The sequence below is a fragment of the Mytilus californianus genome, unplaced genomic scaffold (genome assembly GCF_021869535.1).
Source record: "Mytilus californianus isolate M0D057914Y unplaced genomic scaffold, xbMytCali1.0.p SCAF_12, whole genome shotgun sequence".
Lineage (NCBI taxonomy): Eukaryota > Metazoa > Mollusca > Bivalvia > Mytilida > Mytilidae > Mytilus > Mytilus californianus.
In genome coordinates, this window is record NW_026262604.1 from 14,482,551 (window position 1) to 14,496,225 (window position 13,675).

Consider the following 13,675-nt stretch of genomic DNA (forward strand, 5'->3'; position numbering starts at 1 on the left):
GCACCTAAGTTTGCCTTGATATCCTTCTCGGTGGTTTTTATTCATTCACTGTTTGCATGACTTGAGACAATTGGGAAGTTTAACTTAATATAGTGTATTCTTTTGTAAATTATAGAAAACTTCTGGCTCGTATATGTAATTTTTTAATTCGTCATGTTCAACTTGTTCGCATATGTGTAATTGATATATGTTTATTGAAACAGATTCCTATTTATGATAGATAAAATACACAATTAGGAATAAATAAATGGGAGAAAAAATTATCACTTCGCGCGACCGAAGACCTTTTTGGGCTTACTTTGATAAAAAATTATCATACTGCCACATTAGGGATGTATAAACAGATTTATAAGGAAATATTTGACCAAAATGGACCGAAAAAAATAGGCAAATACATGTCTTAATCAAATGCAAAATATTACATATACGACCGGATTCAATATGGGAAAGAAATAAAAAATAACAAACATTCTGTTAAAAAAACTGAAAAGAAAACTTTAAAAATTTTATTTTGAAGAAACACAATATTTTATCAACAAAGAATAACTCTGAGCAACTCTCATAATAGACTTAAAAAAAAGTTGGAGAATTAAAGCATAGTTATTGTTAATGTTTCTCACAAATAAATGAAAATTTATGTGAACATTGAATGTCATTCCATTTATATGTAAGAGCACTACTCATATGTACACAATCTTCTTCACCAGCATTATTAGGTTCGCCTGGATTCCAGTCGGTATAAGTTAGCACTGTATTATCGGATTCCCATATAAAACGAGATTCTTGTACAGAATCATGAGCTCCAATCCACACGTGACCTGGGTTTTTAGCTGAAAATAAACATCGTGCTTTGTATCTATCTGATGAGTAAAGAACTTTTCAACTGATTTTTATAGTTTGTTCATATGTTGTACTGTTACACCACTGTCCCAGGTTAGGGGAAGGGTTGGGCGCCCGCTGATATGTTTAACCCCGCCACATTCTATATGTAAAATTGAGAATGGAAATCGGGAATGTGTCAAAGAGACAACAACCCGAACATAGAGCAGACAACAGCCGAAGGCCACCAATGGGTCTTCAATGCAGCAAGAAACTCTCGCACCCGGAGGCGTCCTTCAGCTGGCCCCTAAACAAATATGTATACTAGTTCAGTGATAATGGACGTCATACTAAACTCCAAATTATACACAAGAAACTAAAATCAAAAATGAAACAAGACTTACAAAGGCCAGAGGCTCCTGACTTGGGACAGGCGCAAAAATGCGGCGGGGTTAAACATGTTTTTTGAGATCTCAACCCTCCACCTATACCTCTAGCCAATGTAGAAAAAACAAACGTACAAGAGTACACACAGTAAAACTCAGTTTAAGAGAAGTCCGAGTCTGATGTCAGAATAGGAAAAAAAAGAAAATAAACAAAATGACAATAATACATAAATAACAACAGACTACTAGCAGTTACTGACATGCCAGCTCCAGACCCCAATTAAACTGATTGAAAGATTATGTCTTCATCATATGAATATCAGGCACAATCCCTCCTGTTAGGGGTTTAGTATTATACCATCATAAAATATATGAGAAGAATATAACCCGTGTCATGCCAACAACTGGTTTTAGAATAAATATGTTTAATTCCAATGCAAAAACCCTATAAGTGAATCAATATTAAAGCCAAAATATGAAATCTTTAATGACCTGACAACAGTATCGTAACTATATCCCTTCTTAATAAGTCTGTTTAAAGGTTTTGTTAGCTTTTGAGGTGAATATTGACATTTTTGTGCTTTGTAAAGAATATTACCATAAAAGATTGGATGTGAAATACCCCAACGTATAAGATGTCTGCATGTTGAGTTATATTTACGAATGATGTCCTTATACCGATGATAAAATTTAGTAAATGTTTTGACTAGTTTATGATATCGAAAACCCTGGTGTAATAATTTTTCAGTAATACATAAATTTCTCTCGCTAAAATCTAATACGTTGCTACATACACGAGCGGATCGTACAAGTTGAGATATATAAACACCATAAGATGGTGACAAGGGAACGTCACCATCTAAAAATGGATAATTAACGATAGGAAATGAAAAATCATCTCTTTTATCATAAATTTTTGTATTAAGCTTCCCGTTAATGATATGGATATCAAGATCGAGGAAAGGACAGTGGTCATTGTTAGTATTAGCTTTATTTAAAGTAAGTTCAACAGGATAAATTTCTTTAGTATACACACTGAAGTCGTCATTATTGAGAGCCAATATATCATCCAAATATCTAAAAGTATTGTTAAATATTTGTATCAGATGTTGTTTCGATGGTTCTTTGCTGATTTTAGTCATAAATTGTAACTCATAACAATACAAAAACAGGTCCGCAATAAGTGGTGCACAGTTAGTCCCCATTGGAATTCCGATAACTTGACGATATACGGAATCTCCAAAGCGAATAAAAATGTTATCAAGTAAAAATTCAAGGGCAGATATAGTATCAAAGCATGTTCAATTGACATAGCTCTTTTTTTTTGTTGCTACTAAAAAATGACCTAAAAGAGTTTGAACATATGTATTCGCATTCCGACTTTTTAAATACCCATTTAATTAGGTGTGTGATTTTTTTCTTAATAAGAATATGAGGCAAAGTGGTATATAGGGTAGAAAAATCAAAACTTTGAACAGATTCAAAATCACCAATATATGCATGCAATTTATCAAGTACTTCCAACGAGTTTTTGACACTCCAAAAGTAGTTAATTCCACTATTGTCAAAGGCCTTATTTGAACAATTTATTATCAGGCTTTTGATTGTATCAAGTGTACTAGTAAGTAGAATAGACAATTTAGTAGTGGAACAATGACTTGAAGACGAAATAAATCTATATTTGTAAGGTGATTTGTGTAGCTTCGGAAGCCAGTACATAGTTGGGACTTTCATTGTATTTGGTTCTGCTTTTAAAGAAGTAGCTAATAGTTTATGTTTGTTATAGATATCGTTTTCTGAAAGTGAAGTCAGTTGGAATGTTAGTGAATTCGTGATTTCCTTTTGCAGAACCTCAATGTAAAATTTACGTCAAACTATAATGATATTATTAGCAGCTTTATCAGCCGGGACAAAAACAAATTCCTTTGCTAGTTCTTTTAGTTTATGTTTGATACGAGAAATAGGATTTTTATGGTTGTTGTTAAGAGTAAAATGTTCTTTAAAATGTTGTATACGTATATCAACTATCTTCATTACTGAATTAAAAAAAGAGTCCAAAGATTTTTTGTCAGCTTTTTCCCGTTTTATCCATTTCAAACAGTAAGCACGAAGTGAGTCGTGGATGATATTACGACACTCATTCCAATTAATAATTGACGGGGGGGGGGGGGGGGGCGATATTTAGACCCTTTACTGAGGAATGATTTTAACTCTCGGTCGCGTGAAACAAAGACAAAGAATATCAACAAAGACTTAGAGAGCGAATCAAATTGTTTGTTACTCACTTGGTAAGAATGATTAAACTAAGATGAAACCTTTTGTGTTTCAATCATAATCGGAACCAATACATCTGTTTTTACATTTGCAGATCCAGGATTTTGAAAAGGGGGGCCCCTGTCGAGCAAACGTTAGGAGTGATACATTTAAATATGCATTTATCTTATATTCAGCTCCATAATGGGGGTTTTGGCCCCTAAATCCGCCACTGTTCTAGCATTTATGTACACCAATTACGAATTTGTTCATTGATATAAAAATAAGGAGATATGGCTTGTGTGTTTGATTGCCAATGAGACAGCTATCCGCCATATTCAAATGACTTGGATATAAGAAATTATAGGTTACTGTACGGCCTTCAACATTGAGAAAACCCATACTGTATAATCCACTTTAAAAGGCCTTGACAAACAAAATGTGTTTTTCAACACAATTGAAACAAAACAACTAACCGCCCAAATTTATAACAATACACACATTATGAAAAAAATATGACAGACATAAATCAACAACAACTGCTGCGAAAAGCATGACTCAATAGATTGTTCCGAGCCACAAAAACAAGTAACATTAACACTTAGCACCAGATGAATAACTGTTATATGTTTTCTAGAGCTATCATGTCTGTATGTGACAAAATGAATAAAACACAGTGTTCTCACTAAGGCGAGTCCGTGAATCCTGGATTCATGAAAATCTGTCTGGACTCACCATTTTCAAATTTGTTGAGTCCAAAGATGCATCAAGATTGAAATATTTTGTACAAACTGAATACACATATCATCATATTATAACAAAGTTTAAAAGAAATCTGAATTGAATATTATTTTTTTGCTTTATTAGGTCATGGAGATTAAAATAATTATTTATATTGCAACAAAATATCATCTTCTCACTGTTGGACTCACCATGGCAAAAAATGACAAGTCCCTGGACTCCCCTTCAAAAATCCTTACAAAAATCCTTACAACTATTATTTTTCTCCCAAATTGCACTGATAAAAGCCTGATTTTACTTCTAATAGTTGCTCACAGAGGTGGATTCAGGGGGGACTGGATGGCCCACCCCGTCCTTATGTGGGAAAAATTTGGTTTCACAAATTATCTACGGAATCACTGAGGCATGACTGGAGCGGACCCCCTCTTAGGCAGTCAGTAGGCCCCCCTTATGGAAATTTCTGGATCCGCCATTGGCTCTTACATTAACTGAACCGAGTCCAAAAATGTCCTACAGCAGAATAAGTAACCTGTATAAAAATTATACGCTCATGAGTCAAAGGTCAGTTATATGATTTATGAAAATAGTCTATTACAAGTAACACAAAATCTAGTGCATGAAAATAGGGACCAATGTGTCAATCCTACAAAGAACACTTTTTTTGGCTGTATAATGGAGATTTTTTTTTCAGTAAAATCAGCGTACACATGCAAGGATTTATTTTCAAAACAGTTAATTAAATTTCCCGTAATCAGTATTACAAAGGCTATGTAGGACTTAAGTTACAGGCAAGATAATACAAACTGTTGCTTAAAATTATATTCATTGATTCATACACAAAATGTATATCTTTTATTTTATAACAGGAGCTATAAGAAAAGCCACAAAGGACTAGTTCAATATGCAGGTTTGCAATTTGGAAGTGGCACAGGTACTTTGGAATGTCCACAACCATTCAGGAGGAAAATATTTTTTTTTCAAGTAAGATTTTCAAATATTTAGCGTAGAAAATACATTACGTTCAAGATTAAAGGCATACAATACAGAAAAAAAATCTCTGGATTTTTAAATAAATTAATTTCTGGTGACAAAATAGAAACAAGTTGTTTATTTAAATGAATCTTTAAGTCCCAACAGTGTACTTTCTTAAACAACATCTTTGCTTTCCTTTGAAAATGCTTTCAAATACAAACAACCGATGTGATGACATCTGTTTGTTTCCCCAGAAGTTTGAGTTATATTATTAGCATCATCACAAAAACAATGCGTAATCTTGGATAAGTTATTACTTGCCTCTACTACTAGTACTGTATATAGTTTGCCCTTAGATAAAAATAACAAGTTTATGTCACTGCACAGATTTTAACACTTAAAGATGTTAAAATTAGCAGGCTTTCAAAGGCTCCTACTTGATACAACGTATAAAGAAAAAACCCAAAAGAAACAATAAAAACAACAGCCTGATTTATATAAAACAATAAAAGAAAAAAATATGATGTTATTTGTTTCAAAACTTTAAAGGGGGAGGGGGGGTATGTCCTTCATGCATATTGATTCGTTTTGTAATAAATGAATGTTCAAGAAGTTTATATATGAATATAAGATTAATGGTTTTTTTAATTATTTTTTTCAGAAGCATGGCAAAGTATGTGCAAGAAAAAGATAAGACACTTCAAGACATTCCAAGTGATTCTGAATGAGACAATTGATGGACTTTTTAAATGTATTCTTAAATAAATAAAATGATGGATGCAAAATAGTATTTTGCTGTTTATCTCTTAAGCCAATTGTTGACTTCGGATGTTATCCTATTAAAAGTGTAACAACTTTAAAATGTGTATAATAGATTAATTGATGTTTGCTAAATGCCCAGTGGCAAATATTTCATGCATGTTCAGGATGAGATGTGCCTGATGTGTATAAAATAGGTAATAAAAGTTGAGAGTGAAAAACTAAACATTCTACCATTGCAGTAGGAATGTGGGCTTTCTTGCAATATCTGTCTGTCCATTTATCTGTGTCCAATAAATATTTTCATTACTGTGTTGCCCAAAAATGCCATATTTGATGAGCTGCTTGATAGTGATGAACTGTGATGTGTGATCATTTTTGTATCTGTCACTCATATACCCTTTTTCTGTTTGCTTATATTTGAGTTTGTTGAATGAACTCAAAATTTTTTCATGACTTCTATTGGTAATGCTGCTGAACAGAATGACTTCATATTTGGTTAGTTGCTAAACAATGATGAGTTGTGTCTGCCATTTTGAATATGTCAAAATTTGTTGTTTCTTTCTGTTTTCGGACTTTGAATTGTGAATTTTCATATGATTAGCGAAACAACTGATTTATTCTTGTTTGTATATAGAAAGAATCACTGTTTATCTATTAAACTAATGATTTGTTAAATAAAAAAGCCGGAAACTCAATTAAAAGTACAGAAAATTTGATATTGATATGATATAGATATCGACCAAAACATCTTCTTAAAACATTTTGAAAACATTTTTTAGGCACAGTCGCACTTGAAAGAAAATATCCCAAACACATTTTTATCACATTATTTCATGTTCATGATGTTTTTCAAACGTTTAGAAAATATTTCAAGAAAATTGAAAAGATTATCAAAATATTTTATACGCCATTGCTTTTCACATTAATTATATTATGCCAATATTTTAGAAAATATATTACAAAATGTTTTTGCGATATTTTTCCAACAATACACTTTCATATTTTTCTTACGTCTTTTTGGGATATTTTTATGACATTCGACATAACGTTTTAATAACATTTTAAAGATATTTTTGTGTTTGCTGGGAAAGAAGACATGACGTGTTCAATGCAAAAATAAAATTATCGACAGCCAAATTTGCTAATCAAATCTTTGTATCTATGAAAGAATTTAGTAAAAGTTTTGAGTAATTAATGGTAACGAAATCCCTGACTTAATAATTTACCAGTGATACATTGATTACGTTTGTTAAATAAAGGCAACAGTAGTATACCGCTGTTCAATAGTCCTAAATCAATTTAACTGAAACAAATCCGGGTCACTAACCGAAACATAGGGAAACACATTAACTGTAAGAGGAAAACAACGGATCAAAAGAAACACAGAAATGCTACAAAAACAAACGTCAACATACATAGAAACGGACTATTTGATAACAACTGCCATATTCCTAACTTGGTACAGGACATTTTAAGAAAAAATGGTGGGTTTAACCTTGTTTTATGGCTAGCCAAACCTCCCGCTTATATGGCAATGTTTAAAATACCGCTAAAATGACAACATTACATGTACAAAAAAATGCAAGAACACTCAGGACAGAGACATACATAGATTAATAATATAATAGAACAATTCAACATGTAAACCACAGAATGACAACAAACACATAAAATTTATTTACGACAGTACACAGGTACAGCACAAAAGAATTATGAACTATGCGTCACACGAATGTATCAACGCCACAAAAAGTGACGTCACAGGTAAATTTCTAAAACTAGAATATAAAATTGGGATTAAGTTTGTAATGGTGTTATTTGATGTATTTTCTAACCATTACAAGAATATCAATATAGAATTGTGGTAGTAATGGTGTAATTATTTGTATATTCTAACCATGTCGGTTAAAATCTATGACATCAATACACACACGGGAATAACGAACGATTTGGGATATATAAACTTGGTATGGTGGTGCCAAAGGAACATCGCCGTCTAAAAAAGGAAAATTAACAATAGGGAATGAAAAATCGTCTCTTTTGACGTAAATTTTAGTATGGAGTTTCCCTTTAGAAATTGAAATGTCTAATCTAGAAAAGGACAACAACTGCTGTTTATGTTAGATTTATTTAAAGTAAGTTCCGGGCCTACGTTTGCATTCAATGAACGTATGTTTTTTAACTTAGTTCCTCGGATTAGGCGTTCGGTCAAAGTTGTGTTCATTTTTATCAAAATCTCGTCATGATGTTTCTTTGAATGACATTTAACATAAAAGTCAATGGAAATATATCGCTACAGCACAAAACCAAATTCGTAACTAGTGGAACAGGAACTTCTTACCCTTCCGAATCACTAGATATCACACTTGGTGTTTGCTGGTTTTGTTTTGCTTAGTTTGGAAGTGTTTTATGAACTTGTGTGTATTGTAGTCTTTTTAGTCTGCTGATAATTGTATTTTTTGTGTTCTTATAATGCCCTCCCCTTAAACAATGATCGTGATTTACTGCTAAATTCAGTTAGTTATATATAAGGGTATTTAAGTACTAATTACTATTATTTTAAATTGTACTTACCGACAATTATAAACGATTTCAAGAACCAATTTTCAACAGTATTGTCAATTTTCACAAGGAATCCTCCCTTTCTATGACAATCAGTCTACAATCAAAAAATTCAAATTTAATGTGAGAATAAGATGTTCTAATGTCAACATGGCCGTTTTCCACTCAAATGTTTTTCGAATTGTTCCTCGCATTTCTATGTTTAAGCGAATGTTACATGCAATAATTTCATACTTTAATATAAATAAAAAAGGAGATTTCCGACCACCTTGTCTCATCGACATTTAAATTAAAATATATTTACTCAGAAATCAATTAATTATATTACAAGTCTTCACATTTATATCAAGATTTTTGCCCACTAACAGATAGTATAAAAAAACAAAACCTTAGTATACCATCATTTTTTTACTCTGGTGAAAGTTTTTTATTAGTAAAAACTATGATTTTCTTTCAGATCGTTATTTGTTTATTTCTTCTTTTAATTTGTTATCCATAACTATTTTTTATTTTAACATTTCAATTTTGCTCCAAAATTTAAAAGTAATGGCTGCAATATTTATTTTTCTATGTCCAAACAAATACAAAAACATAAAGCAATGCTAATTTTTTCACATCTTACTTTTGCCGCATTCCATGTCATCTTTGACTTGAATTGAAAATGATAACAACTTCTCATAAACTGTTCCCATCCGGAACCACAATTTATCGTCTTTACTAGAAAAACACAAATGTTTGAACTTTATTTGGTATTATGGCACCGCGTCAAAGACATAGCTTCAGGGGAATAAAATGTGTCTTACTATAAATTAGCGTTTACTAATCAGAATAAATTATCGGGTTCCGGAACTTAAGGGCGGAATGTATAGTAAGTCATAAGTATTAAAAAGCGGACACACATGTTAAAATCCTACATGTACCTTCGATTTCTAATTTGTTTTCAATAGTGTGTACATAATTAGTAATACTACATTGTAACAAGCTGGTCTATTTGGATTTTTTTCCTAGGTTAACACAATGACAAAATTTATAGCAAAACTAAAGGAATTCTTATTCAAAAGCATTTAGTAATTTTTCCTATTGTTTTGTTTGCAGTCTGTATTTATCAATGCTACTGTTATGAACCAGTTTGGTTACTGTCGCGCCTGGTTTATATTATATATTTAATTTAACTATCAACAAAGTTAGCTCTTCAAGTTCATAATAAAATTTAGGTCTGAAAGGAAACTAAGTTTTTCAATTTGTCATGAATATCGATTTTGATACCTGATTCTCCTGGATTTCCCTTTTCATCATTTTGTCCTCGTGCTCCTGTAATTTGACATAAAGATATTATAAATGATGTGATAAAAAGGTATGATGAAAAATACCGAACTTTAATTAAATTCAATAAGGGAAAGTCCATAAAAAAAGAACGTTACCAACCAATTATAACTGTTATATTCATTACTTGGTATTTTTTTTAATGGTCGATTAAACCTGATTTTATAGCTTGCTAAACCTCCCACTTATATGAAAGTTTTTGTAGTTCCGTTTTATTGACAAAATCGGGTTAGCAACCTTAACAGACATACTAAGATAATATAATTATTACTCATTCAAAACGGATAAAATGTTACCTCAATCTTTATCATCTTTAGTTATTGATATAAAATTTAGTACTAGTCTCATCGGTCAATGTTTATACTTTAAAGACGAAGTAGAGATAATATTACAAAGAATATCATGACTACAATCGGCTTGAGACTTGGTTAAATGATGGGCTAACCATTCATTGCAGTACACAAACTTATCATAGATACCAGGCTTAAAATTTTGTACGCCAGACGCGCGTTTCGTCTATAAAAGACTTATCAGTGACGCTCGAATTAAAAAAGTAAAAAATGGCCAAATGTAAAACGAATTGAAGTCCATTGAGGACAGCTAGCTAAGGTAATTTATTCCTGGGGTAGACCATCCTTAGTGTTTCGAAAATTTAAAAATTTTGTTAACATTGAGTTTTTATAATCAATTAATATTTACAAACAGTAGGAGCCAGCAATTTGTGTTCTTTAGTTTCTGTATGTGGATTTCTATGAACTCATCTGTCATTACAAATTAACAAAGAATATAAATAATATTGAACACTGGTATTACTAATTGTGTTTCTCTTTGTCATTCATTCAAGGAAAATGAGTTGTTTGTCAGATATATGACGTATGAGTCAAAGAAAAAAAGACAATAATTTGTCCCTTATTTATAATAAATCTGCAGTTTTCTGTTATAATTGAATAGTACAGAAAAAAAACTATCATCATATAAACCTTTAAAATTACTATTATATTAAAATCTACTATTATTTATTATATTATTTTGGAAAAAATGGAAAAACAAAACATGTTCTTCTAATGTTCATTTAACGTAATTTTGATGTTCTCACCTATTTGTCCCTTGTCGCCAACTGGACCCATATTTCCCACTAAACCTTTGTCACCTCTGATACCCTTTTCACCTTTTTGGCCAGCAAGTCCAATTTCTCCCTTCGGTCCTTTATCGCCAGTTGGTCCTTTTTCGCTAATCGAACCTTTCCTTTCGGTAGGTCCAACTAGACCAGTCTGGCCCATTTCACCCGGCCTTCCCATTTCACCATCTACTCCTTTGTTTCCATTATGACCTTTTGCACCAAGTGCACCTTTTTCTCCGACTTCCCCTTTTTGTCCACTTGGACCTTCATCTCCAATGGTACCTTTGTCGCCAGCCGAACCGTTTGCACCAACTGCACCCTTTTCTCCCAGTAGTCCTTTTTCGCCACTCATGCCCTTTTCTCCTTTTGATCCTTTCGTACCATTTTGTCCTTTTCCTCCTATAGGACCTACATCTCCGAGTTGTCCCTTACTTCCAGCTGAACCTTTGTTTCCAGTTTCTCCTTTTTTACCTTGTTGTCCCCTATCACCAGCAGTGTCTTTATGACCAACAGGACCCATTTCTCCCCTAGAGCCTTTTTTACCTTTAGGGAAATTCCCATGGTCACTACTACCTTTTAAAAATATATAGAGCATTTCATCAAATGATCAATAAACTAAAATGACTGTTATATTGATGTAGATATAACTTTTTATCAATGTGTAATGTTATTGGTCCCACTTAATAACCAGTAATTGCTGTCCCTTAACGTTAAGCTTTGGGTTTTGGTAAAGTATTTGTTGTTCCATCTTCTCTGTGTAGTTTATTCTAAAATGTTCATTATATGATCTTCTTATTTAAATCTAGCTATGGTGTTGTCTGTTTTTCTTTAATTTGTTAAGTAATTAAATCAATTAACAAACAGTTATATAAATTAAGCCACCGTTACGTCACGAGAATTAATTTATTTAAAAAGTAACACAGAATAATAGAAATTAGAGTTAGACTCAAATACATGTTTTAATTACCTAATTGATTAGACAAATGAGATTTTCTTTCCCAACCAGAAGTATTCAAATGATGAATCTGCTTTTCTAGTTCCGAACTCTTTTCTATATACTCTAAAATAAAGGGAAAACATTCTTATTATTAACATTACTTGTTATAAATGTATCAATGAAGTGAAAGTTCTTTTTTTTTCAAATCGATTACAAGGTTTGCTCAAACGAATATGTAACATATGTTAACGAATTTTTTTCCAATATAACTAATATTTCCAATGGTTGATTTAAATTTGTTACCTGGCTTATTGGTCTAATTTGTCATGCTTATTTTCTAACTTATGATTAAGAAGTATCGTTTCTCTTTTAAAAGAAATGATTCAAAATTGTTTGCTTAGGATAGGATAGGAAGCGGTCTCATCACGATTTCCCGAAAAAATGAATGTCAAATCCCGAATAGTCGTTAAAATAATGTGTCCATCCAGCATTACGATATAATTAAAAATCGAGTTTCCAATTTTCCGACGTAATAACCGAGAATAAACAGCTCAATCTTGAATTTCTGGAAAAGGTCCGTCCGCCCCACAGTAATAAAAAATGAAAATACTTACCTTCCAAGTATATGACAACGACTGTAACTGCAAGTGAAAAACATATCAACAGCATTATAGTCAGGGCTAAAAATGCTCTATCTCTTTTTTTACTCGCGTTACGAATTTCAGCAAGTTTATCATTCCACGCATTAGTTTCTATACTATCTCTTCTTTGAAGTTCTGATTTATTCCATTCATCTGCTTGTAAAATATTTACCAGTTGAACTTGTTCACTCATTTTCAACTACTTTGTTAAGTCTATATTCACATGATTCAGTCGTTAAATATTCTTATCAATGTTTAAAATGGTAGCTGTAGATTTTACGCAGTATGTATGAAAATCCCCTTGATATCATATAGAAATATAGGTTGTTTATGATTTATGGAAAGTCTCAACAAAAGTGTTTTCCATTGGACTAGTTCGGACAATTTCTTCTGTCAAGTGACATATCTGAGGGTAGAAAAGGATTATACCGGCAATTGTCAAAAGCTACTTTTCCTATGCTTTTACAGTCAAATGAACGTAACAATTGCCTTTTCTTGTTACGTGGTACTTGCTGAGCACTGTAAGCGTCAAAAGAGGAAAATGTTTGATCATTAAGGGTTTTTTTTACAAGAAGGGTAACCATTATTTGCCAAATCGAGTACCTCAATCCGATCCTCTTACACTTCTTATTAGACATCCGAGTATCTTCAATTGTCATAAGTACATACGTGATGATAATTATTATATTCTAATGAAACGTTTACAGAAAATTAATTTAAAGGTATGAATAAAAAGATTTATATTTCACTATGAATTGATACGTTGTATGAGTGTAGCGAGTTTTATGGATTAAAGCCAGGCGTAACATAAAAATTGTTTGAAATATGTACAATGACGCGTTAAATGGAAATAGTTAAAACAACTTAAATGAATGATAAGTAAAAATAAAGATTAAAATATCAATTATCGTAGAATGAATTTCCTTGGAAAATGTTTACTAGTCTACAAATATTTACAAAATCATAAGTATAACCTTTTTATAAAGTTATCTCATGTTTTTGTGTGACCTCCTTGAATATTCATAACAGTTCAAAGACACACATTATAATACATTCACAGTCTTTAACAATATACAAGTGTCAATAGGACTTGTCTCAAAATGTTTTTGAGGTAAAGACGAACAATTCCAAAAAGTGATGTTATATTAGGCGTAGGGCA

General features: G+C 31.9%; 1 protein-coding gene across 1 annotated transcript in view; it reads right to left on the reverse strand.

Annotated features, from left to right (window-relative positions):
* Positions 1 to 469: 469 nt before the first annotated feature.
* Positions 470 to 13,675, reverse strand: part of LOC127722298 (uncharacterized) — a 28,801-nt gene continuing 15,595 nt past the window's right edge. Inside the window, exons 9-15 of the mRNA XM_052229187.1 lie at positions 12,490 to 12,715; positions 11,906 to 11,998; positions 10,915 to 11,511; positions 9,762 to 9,806; positions 9,118 to 9,212; positions 8,508 to 8,592; positions 470 to 830 (exon numbers count right to left, since the gene is read on the reverse strand). Of these exons, the coding sequence (XP_052085147.1) occupies positions 607 to 830; positions 8,508 to 8,592; positions 9,118 to 9,212; positions 9,762 to 9,806; positions 10,915 to 11,511; positions 11,906 to 11,998; positions 12,490 to 12,715 (1,365 nt within the window). The 3' untranslated portion in view covers positions 470 to 606. The remainder of the gene's footprint in view (positions 831 to 8,507; positions 8,593 to 9,117; positions 9,213 to 9,761; positions 9,807 to 10,914; positions 11,512 to 11,905; positions 11,999 to 12,489; positions 12,716 to 13,675) is intronic.